General features: G+C 47.3%; 1 protein-coding gene, 1 long non-coding RNA gene and 1 pseudogene across 4 annotated transcripts; 2 read left to right on the forward strand and 1 right to left on the reverse strand.

Moving 5' to 3' along the window:
• The window catches only part of LOC102401953, a 35,910-nt pseudogene extending 33,640 nt beyond the window's left edge, over positions 1-2,270 (forward strand).
• Positions 2,271-11,430: 9,160 nt separating this feature from the next.
• Positions 11,431-19,914, forward strand: SLC31A2 (solute carrier family 31 member 2). Of its 3 annotated transcripts, none has more exons than XM_006061254.4 (5): positions 11,431-11,653; positions 15,479-15,545; positions 17,627-17,813; positions 18,873-18,997; positions 19,135-19,914. In XM_006061254.4, exons 1-5 carry the CDS (start codon positions 11,648-11,650, stop codon positions 19,206-19,208), a joined length of 459 nt encoding a protein of 152 aa, XP_006061316.1. In that variant the 5' UTR covers positions 11,431-11,647; the 3' UTR covers positions 19,209-19,914. The 3 variants fall into 3 exon arrangements, with proteins under 3 accessions (XP_006061316.1, XP_006061318.1, XP_006061317.1); XM_006061255.4 differs by lacking the exon at positions 11,431-11,653 and adding an exon at positions 12,313-12,788; XM_006061256.4 differs by having other exon boundaries at positions 11,449-11,653; positions 18,873-19,914.
• Positions 11,811-18,874, reverse strand: LOC123332958. The gene is made up of 2 exons (XR_006550171.2): positions 17,861-18,874; positions 11,811-12,320 (listed from the first exon to the last, which is right to left on the reverse strand). It is a non-coding gene; the product is annotated as an uncharacterized LOC123332958 (long non-coding RNA).
• Positions 19,915-21,546: the final 1,632 nt, after the last annotated feature.

The raw sequence follows: 21,546 nt of genomic DNA on the forward strand, positions 1-21,546 counted from the left end.
TGCACTGGGATGACCCAGAGGGATGGTACTGGGAGGGAGGAGGGAGGAGGGAGGAGGGTTCAGGATGGGGATCACGTGTATACCTGTGGCGGATTCATGTTGATATATGGCAAAACCAATACAATATTGTAAAGTTAAAAAATAAAATAAAGTAAAAATTAAAAATAAATAAATAAATAAAAGAAAAACAAATAAATCAAAACTACCTTCATCAGGGAACCAAGGGTTACATTCAACCACTGTCTGAAGGCAAGCCTCTATTCACTAGTGTGAAACTGAAAGTCCCTGAACTTTAAATAAGTGATGAAGTAAAGTAGAAAAGTGATGGGGCTTTCCAGCCGTTTGACCCATGTCTTAGTACTTACTGACTTCAATAGGTCCTTGGAGTCACTCCGTCCGAATCTGCCAGGTGTACCAGGTCCCAGTTCTGGCACCACTTATAGAGGTCCTTTAATGGACCAGAACCTGGTGGTCCGCAGTTGACGATAAGAAAGCAAAAGAGAGAGAGGCCGATATTCCCTGGTTTACGCAGAAAACCAATAAAGTCCTTGACACAGGGCTTGCGTCACTCACGAAGGCACCGGGCACCCTCTCGAGGGGGTGAAGGTATAGTGCACCTTCTCGAGACGGCCTTAGAAGCCCGGGCAGGGGAGTGAGCACAATGGGCTCCAGAGAATTAGCCGGGGGGAGAGAGAGAGAGAGAGAGAGAGAAAGAAGAAAGACATGGGGACCCAAGCTCTCATGGAGCAAAGGTGTTTTATTCAACATAGTGTGGGTATATATACTGTCTTACAAGGTAGCTTTGTTCAGCAAAGATAAAGATCAAAAGTCCAGACTTACAAATTATCAAAGAAACATAAGGCAATCCATATCAAAGAGAGAGCATTGTGAATAATCATTGTTACCATATGGTTCATAAAAAGGAAGAGGGTGGTAAATAGTTACTTCTCACTGTATGGAAAAACTAATGAAGGAAATGCATGCATTCCTCTGCCCTGGGAGTGGTTTGCCTCTCCTCTTAATTCCTGAATATTCAGGAATTAATAAGGAACAGACATTCATGACAGATCCAAAACAGCACACAGGAAGCCTCCTGTTAAATGCTTCCTGACAGAGATACATTCATTAGATTACTCCTTTCTGCCCCTGGATGCCACTGAAGAAGCTTCATTTAAGTCTTCCCCATCTACTGCCATCTTGTTTAAGTCAGAGTCTCCCAAAGAGCCTGAACAGTTGTGAAAGCTTTTCATTGGAGGTTTGAGCTTTGAAACAACCAATGAGAGTCTGAGGAGCCATTTTAGGTTTTTTGTTGTTGTTGTTGTTTTGTTTTTCTTTTGGGGCAGTACTGCCGGTGTTGTTCAGGATCTTAGTTCTCTGCCAGGGATTGAACCTGTGTCTGCTGCCGTGGAAGTTCAGTGTCTTAACCACTGGAGCACCAGGGAAGTCCCTGATGAGCCCTTTTGAGCAATGGGGAATGCTCACAGACTGTGTGGTAATGAAGGATCCAAACCACAGGCACTCCACAGGCTTCGAGTTTGTCATATGTGCATCTGTCGAGGTGAATGTGCCCATGAAGGCAAGGCCACACAAAGTGGATGGAAGAGTTGTGGAACCCAAGAAGGCTGTCTCAAGAGAGGATTCTCAAAGACCTGATGGCCACTTAACTGTGAAAAAGATTTTCGTTTTGTGGCATTAAAGAAGACACTGAAGAATATCGCCTAAGAGGTTACTTTGGACAGTATTGGAAAATTGAAGTGACTGACATCATGACTGACCGAAGCAGTGGCAAAAAGAGAGGCATTGGCTTTATAGCCTTTGATGACCATGACTAGATTGTCATTCAGAAACACCATACAGCGAACAGCCACAACTGTGAAGGACTAGTGCTTCATCAGGCCAAAGAGGTCAAAAATAGTTCCAGAAACTTTGGTGGTGGTCATGGAGGTAATTTTGGTGGGAATGACAGCTTTGGTTGTGGAGGGAACTTAAGTGGTCAAGGTGGCTTTGGTGGCTTCCATGGTGGTAGAATGGGATGTCTATAATGGATTTGGTAGTGACTGAAGCAATTTTGGGGGTGATGGAAGCTACAAGGATTTGGGCAATTACAACAATCAATCTTCAAATTTTGGACACACGAAAGGAGGAAATTTGGAGGCAGAAGCTCTGGCCCCTATGGTGGTAGAGGCCAATACTTTGCCAAACCATGAAACCAAGGTGGCTACGGCAGTTTCAACAGGAGCAATAGCTATGGCAGTGGCAGAAGGTTTTAATTACTGCCAGAAAACAAAGCTTGACAGGAGAGGAAAGCCAGTGCAGTGACAGAGAAGCTACAGGTTACAACAGATTTGTGGCTCAGCCAAGAACAGTGGTGGCAGGGCCCAGCTGCTACAAAGAAGACATGTTTTAGACAACACTCCTGTGTATAGGCAAAAAAATCCCCTGAGGACTGCATTTCTGACTAACTGTACAGCAGGATTTTCAGTTTTTGTTCTGTGGAAAATGTAAAGCATTCCAACAAAGGGTTTTAAGGTAGATTTTTTTTTTCACCCATGCAGTTGATTGCTAACTGTAATAGTCTGATTATGATGTTGAATGTTGTTGCTGTTCAGTCGCTCAGTTGTGTTCGACTCTTTGCAACCCAATGAACTGCAGCACAGCAGGTCTCCCTGCTCTTCACTGCCTCCCGGAGTTTGCTCAAACTCATGTCCACTGAGCCAGTGATGATGCCATCCAACCATCTCATCTGCTGTCGCCCCCTTCTCCTCTTGCCTTCAATCTTTCCCAGCATCAGGGTTTTTACCAGTGAGTTGGCTCCTCGCATCCAGTGGCCAAAGTCCTGGAGCTTTAGCTTCAGCTGAATAAGTGTGTCCTTTTTTCTAACGTGCTCTGTAAAGTTAGCCTACTCTGAAGCCATTTGGGTCAACTACCCCAAAGGTGTGAAGTTTAGAATTCCTTCCAGGTGATGCCAGGCTCCATTCAAAATTTATTTACATCCTACTTTAGTGGAGAAGCCATCATCTTCAAAAACCTTGATGTAGCTGAACTGACAATCACTGTGTTGTCACCTGGAGTTCACTGTTAAAAGGGTCACCCAAGCAAAGTCACAGAGGTTTTTAGTTATTAATATAATTATTGCCACATCCTAGGCAATATATCTAATATGAAAATTGATACCAGATAAAGTTATAGATGGGAATGAAGCTTGTGTATCATCTATTATCATGAACAATCAAGAAATGATTTAATATGTACAAAAAACTACTGTAGAAGTAAGGCATGAGTTCTCAAGTTCCTGTTTAGGGTTTTCCCAGGAAGCATCTCAAGTACATTTGGGTAAAATATGTACACTTTCCTAGGGCCCCTTTTCCCACTGCAGCTGGTGGGGGTGGGTGGGAGGAGGTGGTCTCTTCTCCCATCCTGCACATGTTAGTCTGAGGTTGTAACAACTGTTTACAGCACCGTGAACAGTGCTGGACCAGGTGCAAGTTGAGGGGCCGGAGTCTGCTACTGACTCACTATCAACCCTGGGAAGTCCCGTCCTCTCCAGGCCAATCCAGGTGACCACATCAGTCCTTCTGGCCCCTGGACTGCTGCAAGAATCCAGATTGACAGCAAGAGCCTTTGCAAACAGAAAGAAAGTGACTGCAGGGGTAACTGCTTGATGCTCACCCAGGAGGAATCAAGCTGATCTAAATGCCTGACCTGATCAGTGAAAGGTATTCACAACCCAGATAGGAGTAAGCGAGAGGGCCGAAAGGTAGGCTGCCCTCTAGGAATCTGTCTCCCGCCTGCCTGTCCTCTGTTTATGTTTTCCTAAGACTTCACAACTCAAGACCAGGGCTTCCTGAAGACCTCTCACCTTTTTGCATGTGTGCATGCTAAATTGCTTCAGTCATGCCCGACTGTTTGCAACACTATGGACCCTAGCCCACCAGGCTCCTCTGTCCGTGGGATTCTCCAGGCAAGAATACCGGAGTGCGTTGCCATTCTCTGCTCCAGGGGATCTTCCCAACCCAGTGATTGCACCCATGTCTCTTATGTCTCCTACAATGGCAGGCAAGTTCTTTACCACTAGTGGCACCAGGGAAGCCCCTCACCTTTTTAAGCCCCTCTAACCTAGAGCCAGACATTCTGGAATGTGAAGTCAAGTGGGCCTTAGAAAGCATCACTACGAACAAAGCTAGTGGAGGTGATGGAATTCCAGTTGAGCTATTTCAAATCCTGGAAGATGATGCTGTGAAAGTGCTGCACTCAATATGCCAGCAAATTTGGAAAACTCAACAGTGGCCCCAGGACTGGAAAAGGTCAGTTTTCATTCCAATCCCAAAGAAAGGCAATGCCGAAGAATGCTCAAACTACCGCACAATTGCACTCATCTCACACGCTAGTAAAGTAATGCTCAAAATTCTCCAAGGCAGGCTTCAGCAATATGTGAACTGTGAACTTCCAGATGTTCAAGTTGGTTTTAGAACAGGCAGAGGAACCAGAGATCAAATTGCCAATATCTCCTAGATCATCAAAAAAGCAAGAGAGTTCCAGAAAAACATCTATTTCTGCTTCATTGACTATGCCAAAGCCTTTGACTGTGTGGATCACAAGAAACTGTGGAAAATTCTGAAAGAGATGGGAATACCAGACCACCTGACCTGGCTCTTGAGAAACCTGTGTGCAGGTCAGGAAGCAACAGTTAGAACTGGACATGGAATAACAGACTGGTTCCAAATAGGAAAAGGAGTATGTCAAAGCGGTATATTGTCACCCTGCTGATTTAAGTTATATGCAGAGTACATCATGAGGAACACTGGGCTGGAAGAAGCACAAGCTGGAATCAAGATTGCCGGGAGAAATATCAATAACCTCAGATATGCAGATGACACCACCCTTATGGCAGAAAGTGAAGAGGAACTCAAAAGCCTCTTGATGAAGGTGAAAGAGGAGAGTGAAAAAGTTGGCTTAAAACTCAACATTCAGAAAATGAAGATCATGGCATCTGGTCCCATCACTTCATGGGAAATAGATGGGGAAACAGTGGAAACAGTGTCAGACTTTATTTTTAGGGGCTCCAAAATCACTGCAGATGGTGATTGCAGCCATGAAATTAAAAGAACCTTACTCCTTGGAAGAAAAGTTATGACCAACCTAGATAGCATATTGAAAAGCAGAGACATTACTTTGCCAACAAAGTTCCGTCTAGTCAGATCAGATCAGATCAGATCAGTCGCTCAGTCGTGTCCGACTCTTTGCGACCCCATGAATCGAAGCACGCCAGGCCTCCCTGTCCATCACCAACTCCCAGAGTTCACTCAGACTCACGTCCATCGAATCAGTGATGCCATCCAGCCATCTCATCCTCTGTCGTCCCTTTCTCCTCTTACCCCCAATCCCTCCCAGCATCAGAGTATTTTCCAATGAGTCAACTCTTCACATGATGTGGCCAAAGTACTGGAGTTTCAGTCTAGTCAAGGCTATGGTTTTTCCAGTGGTCATGTATGGATGTGAGAGTTGGACAGTGAAGAAAGCTGAGGGCCGAAGAATTGATGCTTTTGAACTGTGGTGTTGGAGAAGACTCTTGAGAGTGCCTTGGACTGCAAGGAGATCCAACCAGTCCATTCTGAAGGAGATCAGCCCTGGGTGTTCATTGGAAGGACTGATGCTAAAGCTGAAACTCCAATACTTTGGCCACCTCTGCGAAGAGTTGACTCATTGGAAAAGACTCTGATGCTGGGAGGGATTGGGGACAGGAGGAGAAGGGGACAACAAAGGATGAGATGGCTGGATGGCATCACTGACTTGACGGACGTGAGTCTGAGTGAACTCCGGGAGTTGGTGAAGGACAGGGAGGCCTGGCGATTCATGGGGTCACAAAGAGTTGGACACGACAGAGCAACTGAACTGAACTGAACTGAACTGAAACAGACTGGCTCCAAATTGGGAAAGGAGTACATCAAGGCTGGTATATTGTCACCCTGCTTATTTAACTTATATGCAGATATATCATGCAAAATGCCAGGCTGGATGAAGCACAAGCTGGAATCAAGATGGCCAGGAGAAATATCGATAGCCTCAGATATGCAGACAACACCACCCTTATGGCAGAAAGCGAAGAAGAACTAAAAAAACCTCTTTATGAAAGTGAAACAGGAGAGTGAAAAAGCTGGCTTAAAACTCAACATTCAAAAAACTAAGATCATGGCATTTGGTCCCATCACTTCATGACAAATAGATGGGGAAACAGTGGAAACGGTGACAGACTTTATTTTCTTGGGCTCCCAAATCACTGCAGATGGTGACTGCAGCCATGAAATTAAAAGACGCTTGCTTCTTGGAAGAAAAGTCATGACCAACCTAGATAGCATATTGAAAAGCAGAGAGATTACTTTGCCAACAAAGGTCCATCTAGTCAAGGCTATGGTTTTACCAGTAATCATGTATGGATGTGAGAGTTGGACTATAAAGAAAGCTGAGTGCCAAAGAATTGATACTTTTGAACTGTGCTGTTGGAGAAGACTCTTGAGAGTCCCTTGGACTGCAAGGAGATCCAACCAGTTCATCCTAAAGGAGATCAGTCCTGGGTGTTTATTGGAAGGACTGATGTTGAAGCTGAAACTCCAATACTTTGGCCATCCGATGCAAAGAACTGACCCTTCGGAAAAGACCCTAATGCTGGTAAAGCTTGAAGGCAGGAGGAGAAGGGGATGACAGAGGATGAGATGGTTGGATGGCATCACTGACTTGATGGTCATGAAGTTTGAGCAAGCTCTGGGAGTTGGTGATGGACAGGGAAACCTGGCGTGCTGCAGTCCACGGGGTTGCAGAGTCGGACACGACTGAACGACTGAACTGAACTGAAACAGGTTGTGTGTTTTTGGGTATGATTGGTAGTCTCTCCACCCCTGCTCTGTGAGTTTGGGAGGAAGGGCCATGCTTGGGTTTGCTACCATTATTATGGGCTGCAAGGCCTCATGACTTCGCAGATGCTCTTTTCCAGAGCTGGTGCATGGCCCTCTGTCTTGTCTGTCGCTGTTCCTCCCCTGGTGACCCAGAGGCCCCTCGCTGCAAGCTCCGTCTTCTGAGCTGGGGTATTCTGTGGGTTGGGGGAGGGTATCCCTGCTTTTCCTTGTGCTTCTTCACAAATTATTTTCTAACTGCTCCCACAAACCTCCCCAAACCTGCCACCATCTCATGGGAAATAAAACCATCCCATCCAGAGGCTGCCTTGGTTTCTACCACTTCCTTCCTCTGAAGCAATGAAGCACATGCCTGCTGGGGTGTGCTGATTCATTTAACGAATACAAGCAGACAGTGCATGTTGTAACATGAGCTCTTGTAGGGACTGGGAGTGCCTTCTTGAATAACAATACAGAAATCCCTGTTCTTGAGGTTCCATTTGAGTGCAGAGAAAGGAACACTAGATAACCAATATAAACAGGATACTTACTACCCAGTGACGCATGCCATGGAAAAACAATAAAGCAGAGTAAGATGGGGGGTGGGTGGCAACGGTTGGTGAGGGATACAAAAGACTGCAGTTTTAAATCAGTGATCAGAGCAGACCTCACTAAGAGAGTGACATTTGGGAAAGAAAAGGGAAACCGCAGGGAGAAAAGCATACATTAAAAACCACTTTGGGGAACTTCCCTGGTGGTCCAGTGGTTAAGAATCCATGTTACAAATGCAGGGGTCATGGGTTTGATCCCTTATTGGGGAACCTTGCCCAGTGGGGCAAAAAAATTTTAGTGGTTCTTTGTCACAGCATAAATTCCTGACTTTACTATTATTATTTACTTATTCAGCTGTACCAGGTCTTAATCGTGGCATGCTGGCTCTAGTTCCCTGACCAGGGGTGGAACCTGTGCCCCCTGAACTAGGAACTCAGCGTCTTAACCACTGGACCCACCAGGGAAGTCCCAAAGTCCTGGCTTTAACCATGGACTTCAGGTTGGTGTCCTGGCTCCTGCTTTTCCCAATCTCATCAACACAAAGTCCACATCATACAGAAACACACAGGCACACTCTATCTCTATATTCTGATCAACCTCCAGTGTGCATACTCCCGCTATGCCACACAGCCCAGATGCATAATGTTGTGTTATGTATGCTGCTGCTGCTGCTGCTAAGTCGCTTCATTCGTGTCTGACTCTGTGCGACCCCATAGACGGCAGCCCACCAGGCTCCGCCGTCCCTGGGATTCTCCCGGCAAGAACACTGGAGTGGGTTGCCATTTCTTTCTCCAGTGCAGGAAAGTGAAAAGTGAAAGTGAAGTCGCTCAGTTGTGACTGACTCTTAGCCCATGGACTGCAGCCTACCAGGCTCCTCCACCCATGGGATTTTCCAGGCAAGAGTACTGGAGTGGGTTGCCATGTATGTGTTATACATTATGCTACTCATAGCATATATATATATACACATACATATTTACATGTATATATATATATCATAGCAGAGGTTTGTGGAAGAACAAGGTAAGTTAGCTGAATGGAGCTACATGGCAAAAATCCTAGCCATAAAGTATTCAACCCCAACCTCAAGCTCCCTTATAAGTGTAGATCATTAGTATATGAAGGGGCAGTTAGAGGTCTTCCATTCCAGAAAGGCCCAGAGAGGGATAGCAGTGCCCATGGGGTCACACAGCCTTATCTGCACATCAAAGCCAGATATTCTGCAGAAACAATATTTTGTAGACTTTTCATGAGACATCAAGTTCCTCTACTGAACCTCAACAGGAGAAATGACTGGTTGGATTTTCCCTCCACCAACTGAGCAGGCATGAGCTGAGCACCCAGTTTAAAGGGGTGCTGGCTGATCTCTGTGATGACTGAGGCAGCACCGTCTTTTCTGACCAGGGATTCTGTCCTGTCCTGGGGCTGTAGGTGTGCGCTGGAAAGACAAGGACAGATTCTCTGCTGTTTCTCAGGAGAAGGGGAGCCTACTAGTACAGAATCCAGAAAGAATCTCTTGCCATGGACTGAGGCTTGGCCATCTATGGTGTTACCTTTATGAACTGGGATTCTGTTCTCTGCCTGGGCACCAGAGGAAGGACGTCTTTGGTAGTTCAGGAAGTAAAGGGGCACTTTAGGACTTTAGGACTGTTATAATCATAACACACATGAGGAAGTGAGAACTAAGTGTGAAGTTCATCAGATTGTAACAAAGCCAACAAAAATAGTCAAATGAATAAAGCTGTGTTGAAAATCCTTCAATGGAAGGTTGGGGAGTGCATGGGAGCCTGCTAGTGTGAAGGTTAAGTCCTCTTATTTCTGTTGCCCAGGTGAGACCCAGAGAGGTGAGAAATTACACCGAAATCACCAAGCTCCAGAGGCCCAGATGCTTCAAGAATACCTCTTCTCCCCATTGCTTCCTCCATGGGGCCTGGCAATCCCTGACAGCCGAGGCCGTCCCCCTGAGACCCCCTCACAGTGCTGGCCCCATGCTCTTCCCTGAGGCTGCCCAACCCCTGATTTCCCTTAACACTCACTATCTTTCAGACTGAGGCCCTTAGAAGCTGTGTGACCCTGCGCAAGTGGCTTGACCTCTGAAGGGGCTTCCTCTCATAGTGTTGTCGAACCCAAGTTCATGCGCCCAGAGCACAGTGAAACCAAACAAACCGAAGTGTCAGAGTTTGAGCAGAGAAAGGTTTATTGCAGGGCTGAGCATGAAGAACAGGGCAGGTAATGCTCAAAAGGACTCAAAATCCCTAACAGGTTTCAGGGAAGCATTAAAAAAAAAAAAAAACGTTATTTATTTGTCTGCATTGCATCTTAGTTACAGCATACAGGGTCTTCCATGTGTCATGTGGGATCTTTCCTCTCTAGTTGTGACACACGGGTTGTAGAGCACAGGTTCAGTAGCTACAGCATTCTGGTTTAGTTGCTCCATAGCATGTGGGATCTTAGTTCCCCAACCAGGGATCAAACCCATGTCCCCTGCATTGCAAGGCAGAGTCTTAACCATTGGACCACCAGCGAAGTTCCTTTGGGGAAGCATTCTTAAAGACCAGGTGAGGGAGAGGAGTTGCAGGGTGTGTGATCAGCTTGTGCACAGTTCTCTGACTGGCTGATGGTGAGGTAACAGGGTGGTGTCACAGGGGTCAACAACATTAATCTTCAGGCTCCAGGAGGTCTGGGGGTTACACACTCACGGTCACCTAATGTTAACTTCTTCTATTTGGTGGGTTTTAGCATCTGTAAAACAACTCAGGAAATTTGCATCAGATACTGTTATCTAGATACTTCAGGAAGGAACATAAGATTCTGTGACTGCCGTATGGCCCATTTATTTTGTAAGTTCTTACCAGTTTCTCCTGGCTCAGTACCCAATTTTTGTCACTACATGTTCACCCTTTCAGTCAATAATTCTTGAGTCAGGTTTTTGTGGCTCAGGAGAGACTTAGGAGATGAATTTTTCTACAAAAATGAAGCAGGCAGAGGAGGTGGGGAGGGTCTGTCCCAGGAAGGAACCACCGGATCCTATTCAGTTACAACAGAATGGAAATATTTGCCACTAAGGACGACAGTGGCTACTGTTTTTTGAGCAAGCTCTGACTGCCAGGTTCTCCGATGAGGATTTAACACGCTAGACTTCACTTAAGCCTTACCATAGCTCTATGACATGCTTCTATTATTCTTTCCATTTTACCCACCAGGAAACCAAGGCTCAGAAATGTAAAGCTGGGGGTCCTGCAGCCAGTTCTTGTTGGCGCAGGATTTGAAATGAGGTCATATTCCAGGTTCAAGGTCTGTTAGTGCTGCCTCTGGTAAGGTTTCTCTAAGAAGCCACTTGCCTCCTAGAAGGACTGGCAAAGGGTTGCTGCTGCTGCGGCTGCTAAGTCGCTTCAGTCGTGCTGACCCTGTGCGACCCCATAGACGGCAGCCCACCAGGCTCCCCCGTCCCTGGGATTCTCCAGGCAAGAACACTGGAGTGGGTTGCCATTTCCTTCTCCAATGCATGAAAGTGAAAAGTGAAAGTGAAGTCGCTACTAAATATATTTTAAAGTAAATACTGTTAAAAGTCCCTCATCCCCTATAAAACTCTCCCCACCCCAAGCAGGATGGATGAACTGGACAGAGAATACAGAAAAACGGCTACACCAATAAGAAGAAAGTTTACCATCCTAGTTATTAAAGAAATACAAATTAAAATTACAACCGTGCATTGCTTTTCATTTCAGATTGGAAAAGACAAGAAGAAGAAAAAGAAGAAGGATGGTTACATGAAAAGCTTGGGGCATAATTTCTTTAATTTACTTCTAACTTCTTGTTATCACGTCCAGAAGATGGACTTAACAGGTGTTAAGCTGTTTATTATAACAAGCAATAAATCCTTTTATGATAATTGGAAGACAACTCAAGTGCAAAACAGGAAGGGGCCCAAAGGGTAGGCAGAAGGGACCCCGCTGTGCTGGCGGCTCTGGCCCAGAGGCCGGCTCCGCTCCCTTCTTGGAACTCGGCAGGAGGTCCGGCCGGTGGGTGCGCCCGAGGATGCGGGGAGCACTGTGGGGACCACAAGTCCCAGGCGCCCGCGCGCGCGCCTCGCCCGGACCACGTGACCGCGCAGCCCCGGTCGCGATCGCGGCGGCTGTCCGGGCTCGGAGCCCCAGTCCCGAGCGAGCAGACGCGGCCCCGGCGCCCGGCCGCCCAGCACGCTCACCATGGCGGTGAGTCCGGGCGCCTCCTGGAGGAGCGGACGCGGGGTGGGCGCTGGGACCCTGGAGCAGGCGACCCCGGGCATCCCGCGGTGCCCGCCGCCCCTGGCAGGGGGCCGCTGAGGGGGTGTGCTGGCAGCTGTGTCAACATCGGGAACAGGAGAGCTGGCCGGGGCTTTGGGGTTTTTTATTTGTTCCTCCGGCTGGGAGTCAGTCCAGCTTGACTAGCAGTCACTACGCGCTGGTGTGGCGCGGACGAGGGTCGGGGTGCGCTGGGTGAAGACATCCGGGCGGGGGCTCCCCCTGCTCTGGGCGCGGTGACTTGGGGGAGATTGCGGGGAGGCGCCCATGAGGGAATTCTCGGAGCATTTCAGCCGGCGGCTGGGCGCGCGTACACACCCCCCCGGGGCGGTTCCCTGCCTTCGCAAGTTCGTGATCTGATTCTTTCGGAGAAAAAACAAACAGACCTTGCCACTTTCCATCCTCTTACACTTGGGTTAGAAATAGCATTTCAGATTCACCTGAGCTGGAGAGAATTGACAGCTTGCAAACTCTTCGGTCTATGAATAAATCATGTACACAGTTTTCTTCCTCCAGGAAGAATGCCATAGAATTGAAGATTCAGGAAGCCAACGCAGGTCTTTTAGTCAAACGCACACACCCAACTCCCGACGGCCCTCTAAAAGGGGAAACAGATGGGAAGGGTTTATATGAAAAGTTCCCCAGCCGGGCAGTGATAGGACTGGGACCTTAATCTGCCCCTAAACTCTTTGGCTTATAAATGAGGGCACTTGTTGTTGTTTAGTTGCTATGTAGTGTCGGACTCTTTTGTGAGGCAATGGACGGTAGTTTTCCAGCTTCCTCTATCCTTGGGATTCTCAAAGTGTGAGTAACTCCAAATGAGAAAATAAAGAAGAACCAAGTCCCGTGATTGCTGTCATTTTCCCCGTAGCCCCTCCCCACAGGGTGGGGCCCTGAACCAGACACAGATATAGCTACTGGAGGCCCTGGTTTATCCAAAGCTGTGAAACTGGAGGAGAGGCCCGCCCCTTAAGTGTCTGACCACAGGGCTCTTTGACTGAAAACTGCAGCTCCAAGTCAGGGTGTGCTGATTTGAATCTTTTTCACGGGTGAAAAGGCAAGAGAGGTGAGTCTTTGTCCCTCCCTCGGGCCCCTCACTCCAGTGGGGTGGACGCTCTGTAAGGACACTTGCGGCTTGGAAAACCTGCACTGTCCATCTTCCCTGACTGCTTCCTGCTTCAGAAGACGTCCTAGCCACCTGCCTCCCTGGCTGGGTTACGTGTCTTCCAGGGATCTTCTGTCCCCACTACCCCCAGCCTCCACGGGCCTCCCCCTTGCTGAATACATAAACCCCTTTGTACTATTTGTTCACTCCCTCTGCCCTGACAAACAGTTGCTCCTTGGGGGTCAAGGACTTGTCTCGTTTGTCTCCAGCACCTGCACCCCTAGCACAGCTCTCGGGGGTGTTCTGATCTACTGCGAAAACTGTTTGGGGTCCCCGAGATAGCTGACCCAAGCCTAAGGATGACAGAAGGAATCCAGTTATAGAACCTCTCTGATTAATTAGCCACAGGGGATATTCCAGTCATGCCAGCTGCTTTATCAAATGAACTTGGAGTGGGGGTCAAGGCGTCACACCTCACTCCACCTGCAGAGATGGTGCTGTAGGCTTCTGAAATTCCATGAGTGCAATTCCAGTGTAAATGCAGTTTCACAGGATTACCTGTACCTATTTGTTTTTGCATATCAATTTTTTGTGAACATTTTGCCTCCTCTTTTTGAAATCGTGACATAGGGTATCTCTGGGTAGTAGGACTCAAAATACTTTTTTACTTTCTTTTTGGTACTGTTTCAGCTTTTTCCATTAAGCAAGTATCACTTTCATATTTGGGAGATAAAAAGCTATTTTAAAATTATTCAACATGATTTTTAAAAGACTGTCTAGGTTTCAGTTTTCATCTTACGAGGTTTTGGACAAATCCTTTCCCCTTTTGGAACTCCTTTTACCCATCTGCAAATGAGAAGTGGTTAGAAAGGGACTAGAATTGGACCAGATCAATGTTTTTCACATTGAATTTCAGCAAAGCTCAGACCTCTCTCCCCTCTTCACCAAAAGCCCTGTGTTTTATATCGTGGAGTTACAAGGAAGATTTTATTTGTCAGTGTTCTGTGGGAAAAAAAGGTGAAAAACAGGTGACTAAAAATTCTCTGAGAAAATGTTCTGGAGATATAATAGCATGGTGACTAGTTAATAATACAGAACTGTAGATTTGAAGGTTGCTAAGAGTAGATCTTTCAAGTTCTTATCACAAGAAAGAAACATTGTCATGATGGACGTTAACTAGACTTCTTGTGGTGACCATTTTGCAATATACACATATATGGAATCATGTTGTACACCTGAAACAAATACATTATTTGCCAATTACGTCTCAATTTAAAAAACTTTCTGAGGACACTCGTCACTCTGGCATTTGAAGATTCTAATATTTGGCCATTGTCTTTGGAGGCGAAGTCTTCCACCAACTGATCCCGACTCAGCCAGGATCTGCTTAGCTATAGTTGGGTACTGACAGTGCTTCTGCTGGTTGAGGTCTTACCTGGTGACAAGAGGGAAACATCCCTTCCTTGAGAGTGTGAACTGATTGATTTCTCTGGCTTTAATCTCGCCAATCATTAAGCTTGATGCAGGCATTTAGAATCCCACTCAGTTCCCATCTTGTCCTCTTCTCTTGGTCACTGAGAGGCAGCATAGACGGATGGGGCTTTGGCATCTAACTAGACTCAGGTTTGAATCCCAGTTCTGCCAACTTATTAATACTAGCTTTGTGACCTTCAGCAAATTACTTTTCAGAGCCCAGTTCCCTCTTTTCTTTCTTATACAATGGACCTAATCGGCCCTGCCACATAGAAGATTGTGGTGAAGTGAGATATTATACGCAAAGCTCTTGATGCCACCCAGAACACAGGGTGGACCAGCTGCTCTTTGAGAAGAGCCTTCAGACAGATGCTGTGTGCTCTTCGCTTCCACCTTCATTCTTTCCATAAGACTGAGCTCATCAAGGGCAGACACATTAACCTCTCCATAATGCTGGGCACGGGATTAGGCTCAGCAACTGTTTAGTGAATTTTGGGTGAACAGGTGTGCAGTACACACTGAAGACAGCTGACCCTGGGCTCATCCATGATACGCACTGCTGGAAGAGAATGGCTGGGGCCCTGGGGGTAAGAAGAGGCAGTCAGTCCTCAGCCTAGCATGTCCTCATTGCCTTTCAAGGCCACAAAGAAGTCATCTCTGCATGACTGAGAGCACTGTGACTGGTTGGCCCAGTGAGGACGGGCACCGCCAAGCACCTTACTTCTACCGGGAACTGTGCTATGCTCAGTCGCTCAGTCATGTCTGACTCTTTGCATCCCTATGGACTGTAGCCCGCCAGGCTCCTGTCTGTGGGGATTCTCCAAGCAGGAATACTGGAATGGGTTGCCATGCCTTCTTCCAGGGGATCTTCCCAACCCAGGGATCAAACCCAGGCCTCCCGCATTGCAGGCAGTTTCTTTACCATCTGAGTCACCAGGGAGGCTCCTAACTGGAACAGGCCAGCTCAATTCTAGCTCTACTGCTCACCCACTGTGGGACCCTGGGCAATTCCCTGCCCTGTCTGGCTTCAGTTGGCTCTGATGGCTCTAATGACCTTTGCAGCACTTAAATCCAGTGACCTTGTTTTCCTGGGCCTTTAGAAGAGGTTGCTGGAGAGCAATCGGGAACATGATTTCCACTGCCCTAAGCCCCCTCTGATGCGGTCCCTTCTCTTTCAGATGCATTTCATCTTCTCAGATGAGGTAGTGCTTCTCTTTGATTTTTGGAGCGTCCACAGTCCTACAGGTAAGAACTGGGAAGCCCAGACTTGTAGATTGAGTACCTCCAGGCAGTGGGAACCCAGGTTCTCGTTATTGTTATGCTCTGTGGACATTTTCAGGAGCCTGACTCTTCTTGCATAAATATTGAGCGGTAACTTTGCATTTGTAATTCCATTTGGAATCTCTGCCCTTCAGACTGCAAAGAGCTCTTTGTGAGGCCCAGAGAGAGGCAGGAGGGTGCAGCTTCCCCCAATATGGGGAAGGAACTGACACCCAGAGACGGGGAAAGACTTGTCCAGGGACACACAGTGTGCATCAGAGCCAGAACTAGATCAGGTCCTCTTGTTGCCTCCTAGCACCTCCTTCATACAGGGGTTCACTGTCTAGCGTCAGCTCAGAAGCCCAGAGTAGCTGCTGCAGCCTTTGACCTCAAATGAGACATAAATTTGAAAGAGACGAGTATTCCTTTGACTTGAAAAGGCAGAGTCAGACACTAAATCATGATGGAGTTGTGTTTCCACTTAAGTACTTACATGTTAAAAATAGACTGCTGAGACCAGAGCTTTCACCCCAGGGATCCAGCTGTCTCTGTGAAGAGTCCACGTCTCCCATCTGCCCATCTTCTCTGACCCTTCTCTCTCTCCAGCTCTTTATACTCTCCCCCTATATGTGTTAGACCTGGCCCACACTTGTTTTCTTCAGCCTTTCACCATTTTTAATTTCTGGGTTTATAATCTCTGCTGGCAACCTATGGATGGAAATTGCTGTGATCACAATGTACCTACCTACAACCTGGGGAATAGACTATGAAAGGCATTGTAACATAACAGAAGGAACAAAGAAACAGAGCAGGACGCCTTGTTTCCTAGTTGAGTAGCTCTATTTAGTTACAAAGTCTGTTATTACCTCTGTTAACAGAAATAATACATGTTTCTCAAAAAGTAACTTTGAAATAGGACATGTGATTTTGTTAACTCTAGCTTGGTAGGCAGATTGTAAAATAAAAGTGATAAGAGGACTGTTCTTAGATCAGCAATGATAGTGGCAAAGATTATGAACAATCCAATTCTATAGAGCTCAGGTCCATTTAAAACAATGCCACTTAATGGCAGAAGACAACAAAATTCTGTAGAGCAACTATCCTTCAATTAAAAAATAATTTAAATAAATAAAAATAAAACAATTTAAAAATTCCTGTGTTTTGGATGTGTCAATTCTTAGTTCTTAATTTATTCCTTCAATAAATTGTGTTGAGTACCATCAAAAAATAAAATGAATAAAAATGGGCTGGAAGAAGCCCAAACGCCCATTACTACAGGTATTGATCAAAATTGATGCTGATTGTTAGCTAGGACCTCAGCAGGGGTTGTTGGCTGAAGTCCTCGTGGCAGGGTGACTGGGTTCCCAGAGTGAGTGTCCCAAGAGAAAAAGGTAGGGGAAAAAAGGGAGAAAGCAAGAACAAGGTAAAGAAAAAAAAAAAAAAAAGCCTAGTTTTTAAGACCTAGCTTTGGAAGTCAGAGAGCATCGTTTCCACCTTTATTGGCTGAGGCAGTCCCAGAGGTCTTCTGGGACTAAAGGGGAGGGAACACAGATGCCACCCCTTGATGGCAGGAAGGCTGCACTGTAAGAAGAGAATGTGGGGTGGGATAGAGCAAGGCGGCCATCTCCGGAGAATCTAATCTTTCACAGACGTTATGAAGCCACAGAAATAAGGTGGACCTCCGTGAACTAAAGGGAACCCATGCTCCGTGTTCAGGGGACGCAGTGCTGCCTGCTGGGGCGCAGCTGGGGCGGCGGGCCGTTGGGCGTGCTCCCCGCCACCGCCCCCCACCGCCCCGGGCTTTGCCAGGTGGCTTTTCCTGCTGGGCTCAAAGCCACACTCCAGCAGGCCACTTCTACCAACAATGGGCTGGAAGGGGAACGAGACAGGAGTTCTGAGCCCAGCAAGAGTGGGGAAGAAGATGCGAGGGGAAGGGAGGAGGAATGGATTCAGAGGGAGGGTGGGGGGAGGTGCCCTTCCCCACCTGTGCCAAGTCCCCAGCAAAGCTGCCAGAAGGGGAGCAGTGTTTGCCCGGCTGGGCTCTGTAACTCAGTCTCCTTTGACAGGCATGGCCCTTTCCGTGTTGGTCATCCTGCTTCTGGCTGTGTTGTATGAAAGCATCAAGGTTGGCAAAGCCAGGCTGCTCTACCAGGCCCTGATGAACCTGTCCATCCCAAGCCAGCAGCTTATTGAAGCGGCAGACCAGGATTCTTCAAGCTCAGACTCCCTGCCTGTCAGCAGAAGCCCTCTCAGGTAACAGACGTGGGGTGGGGGGCAACGGGCAGAGTGCTCACACTCACCTTGAGAGGTAGGCTGGACCCGCAGGACACTTAGCCCCACTTCATCCAAGGGAAACTGAGGCCCAGGGATGGACCAGAACTTGCCCAAGCGCTTCCAGTTAGTTAGCAATGCTGTGGACTACAGCCAGGTCTCCTGATACCCAGGCTGGGGCTCTCTGAACAGCCACGTGGGAGGCTCCAATCTTTCTGACTCCGGTGCAAGCCTCAGTCCAGCAACAAGGGTGTCCATTCAGCCCACCCCAAACCACAGCAGGTTTTCTTAGGTCACTAAGGCTTCCAAACCCAAGATGGTACCTGCAGTTCTTCCTATATAAATGATAAAAAAAATTTGTGGTTAGCAGTGTACCAGCCTGGTAGATGGCAACCTCTTGCTCCTTCCTTCCCTCCCCATTCTGATAGCCACTGGGGATCCCCACTCTGTCCTCTCTGCAGCACTGGCTGTGCTGTGTCCGTCTGCTCCTTAGGCGGGGGACTCGAACAGTCACAAACCCACTGCAAGGCAGGTGTTTTCATACAGGTCTTACTAATGTATGTTTTACTGATCAGGACATTGCAGTTCAGAGAAGTTAAGACGCTTATGCTGAGCCACAGTTAGCACGTGGCACAGCTAGAGATTAATGTTACCAGGGTCCATGCTCTTTCCATTGTAATACTTCCTTTCACAGCTCACAATTGATTCGGGGGAGGGGGGGAAAGTCTGCCTTACTGATGATTTTGTATAATCCTTTGTCAGATGTGGTTGATCACACATTTTCCCTTTTTGCCCTGGATACTGGGAAACTCAGAGCTCAGTGTGGTGGAGAAATGATTATCCCAAACTCCTTGTACAAGTCCCTCTTTCCTTCTCTATCACTGGTTTCTGACATGTCTCCTTAAAAATAAATCTCCTGGGTTAAGCATACGGATTATAAAGAAGCTAGTCCTATACCTCGGTTGCTCTTTCCACTCCCTGACACCAACTCCTAGCTTCCAGCTCGCTGCCGGCATTAACTGGGTGTTCCTGTTCATCTAGGTGGTTTTTGTGTCACTTCGGCCAGTCTCTGCTCCATGTCGCTCAGGTGGTCGTTGGCTACTTCGTGATGCTGGCGGTTATGTCCTATAACACCTGGATTTTCTTCGGCGTGGTCCTGGGCTCAGGTGTGGGCTACTACCTGGCCTACCCACTTCTCAGCATGACTTAGCTGGTTGAGGGTGAGGGCTCTGGGGGCTGGAAGGACCTGGGGCGCCTCGTGCCAGACCTTGAACTGCCTGCCCCACGTCTCCTGTTTTTTCAGCTGGCTGTTCTCAAGGCATTGCCAGCTCCTGGAAACTTTCAGCTGAAGCCAGCACTTGCTCCCTGGAGTTCTGAGGCCATTGCCACTCCTCAGCCAGGCTGCAGAGGGCCCTGGCGAAGTCTTTCTGTGCCTTTAAGAAGGCTGCTGTGACAGGAGGTGGGATGGAGACCAGCACCCGGGGGCAGATTTCATAACCATGGCAGCATTTGCTGGGACCCCTTTCCCTCTCTTGGGGGGAGAGTAAGTGACAGCTGATTAAAGGCAAAGAAGCAGGAAGTTACCAGGGCTGTGACCTACCCTCCAATACAGTAAGCTCCTCCCATGGGATGGGAAGGTGATAGTTAAATGGCTTTAGGTGTCGGGCGGGGAGCTCTTCATGGCCTTAATCTTATCCTGATCCTCCCCCTAATGCAAAACCAAGAATTCACTGAGTAATATTCAATACTGATGTTTTCTATTTATTACTTACTGCTCACCCATAGTGATCTGGTGGGGAAACATGATTCGTTCACATAGTGAGTAAGCCACAGGGCGTGTCAACTGAAGATGTAATAAGCCATCAAGCCAAAGCCTTACATTAGTAGAGTTAGGTGGGGGCTCTACACATATTGAACCTTTTCTCTTTAAAGAAAAGGAAAAAATAGACCCAGGGAGAGAAAAATCACTGCTGTCTACTGTAATGTCTACATTCAAGTACCTCATGGGCGAGAGGAAAGATGGTCTGAAGCTTTGAGAATTAAAAACGAAATTATTTTAATAAATATATATTTTTAAATAGTCTGTGACTGTCTTCTGTTTCTCCTCATTCAAACAGCAAGCTCACGGAACCCTGAGAGCAACTGCAGGAGCTGAGTAGGGCTGCCCAAAGCCTGAGTCTGTCTCCCATGAAGACAACTCTGTGCTCCACAAACCCAGCCCCGAAAGGCTGCTCCCTCAGCAGACACCCTCAGTGCCAGCCTACTCAACGAGCCACTCTTCTGTTCATGTAACAAATAATGATTAGAAAAAGAACTGCCACAGGGACTCTAAACGCCCACGTCAGCACCATTATTAGCACCTTCTCTCCCTGAGGGCAGAAGCAAAAACATACCAAAGCCACTTTTTAAAAGTTGCAATAAGAAAGGGCTCAAACAGAAAGTATAGTACGTGCCGCCTTCAGTACTGATCGTGTATTCTCCCCACACAAGCAGGGGCTGGAAAGCCGCTCAGTGTCACAACAGGTGTTAAGATTTGCAGTCTTGGAGTTGGACGGTCAGGCATCCACTTCTCTGTCCAGCTAAGGCCCCTCCCCTGCCCTGAGGCCCTGCTGAGATATCTCCATAGGAGTTCAGCAGCCTCTTTTGTTTGATGGTCTCTTTAAATACAGTTGAGGCTTTCACAGCATGGAGGGCTTTTTAAAAAATCTACTGTCTGGAGAAATGGATTATATGGCCAGGTTAAGTAGGCATTTCAACGGTCCTCAGAGTCAAGCCACAAAAGGTGGTATTTTCTCTACTCGAATTTTTGTTTTTAACAAACACCTATATAACACTTATTATGTGCCAGACAGGCAGTGTTCTAAGCACTTTACAGTATTAACTCATTTAATTCGCACAATAAAGTAGAAAGTATTTCTGCCCTTGTCTTGGAGATGAGGAAGCTAAGGCAGCTAAATACAGTCACCCAGCTAATAAGTGGTCAGGCTCCCTGGCCTGGAGTCTGCTCATCAACTCACATGAGGGTTGTGGCTGAGGCAGTAACTGGCTTCGGCCAAATGGCACCCAGTGGAACAAGGGTGTGAATGCAGACAGTGGAGACAGAAAAGTCTATGCTGTGTGTATTTCACCCTAACAGGACGGAAATTCTGTTTCAGGGGACCTGGGGTGGGGCCCAGCAGCCTGTATTTCTGACATACAACACTGCCCTCCTCCCTCAACCCAGGACAAATGCTGCTGGGCTGGCCGAGAGCCCTGGCTTCAGAATCCCACGGCCAGGATCTGCATCCCCGTTCTGTCGCTTCCTAGCTATGTAAGGTTGGACGGGTGACTTTACCTGTCTAAGCCTCAATCTCCTCTATAAAAGGGGATAAATATCTTCTGTGAGGGCCCCTGGAGATGAGACAGTCTAGGTAAAGTGCCCCACAACAGCGCCTACTTGTGAATCAACAGAGTTTAGTAAATGGTAGTTCTTAGGCCTCCCAGGCCCACAGATGGAAGACAGGCTCAAAGCTATCACCAAAAAGGATACGTCTGATTGGCAGGTGAGATGGAGTGGAATCTGGGTTCCTATCTTATAAACATTTAAAATCAGGGAACATTTTTATTAAAGTTATTCTACTTTTAAAAGACTGCTTACATGGTCTTTGGAAAATGCTGAAATAAGTAAAATGGCCATGAATATTTTCTCACTACTGTTCCCTGCATTAGTCCTGGG

The sequence above is a fragment of the Bubalus bubalis genome, chromosome 3, assembly GCF_019923935.1.
Source record: "Bubalus bubalis isolate 160015118507 breed Murrah chromosome 3, NDDB_SH_1, whole genome shotgun sequence".
NCBI classification, from domain to species: Eukaryota; Metazoa; Chordata; class Mammalia; order Artiodactyla; family Bovidae; genus Bubalus; species Bubalus bubalis.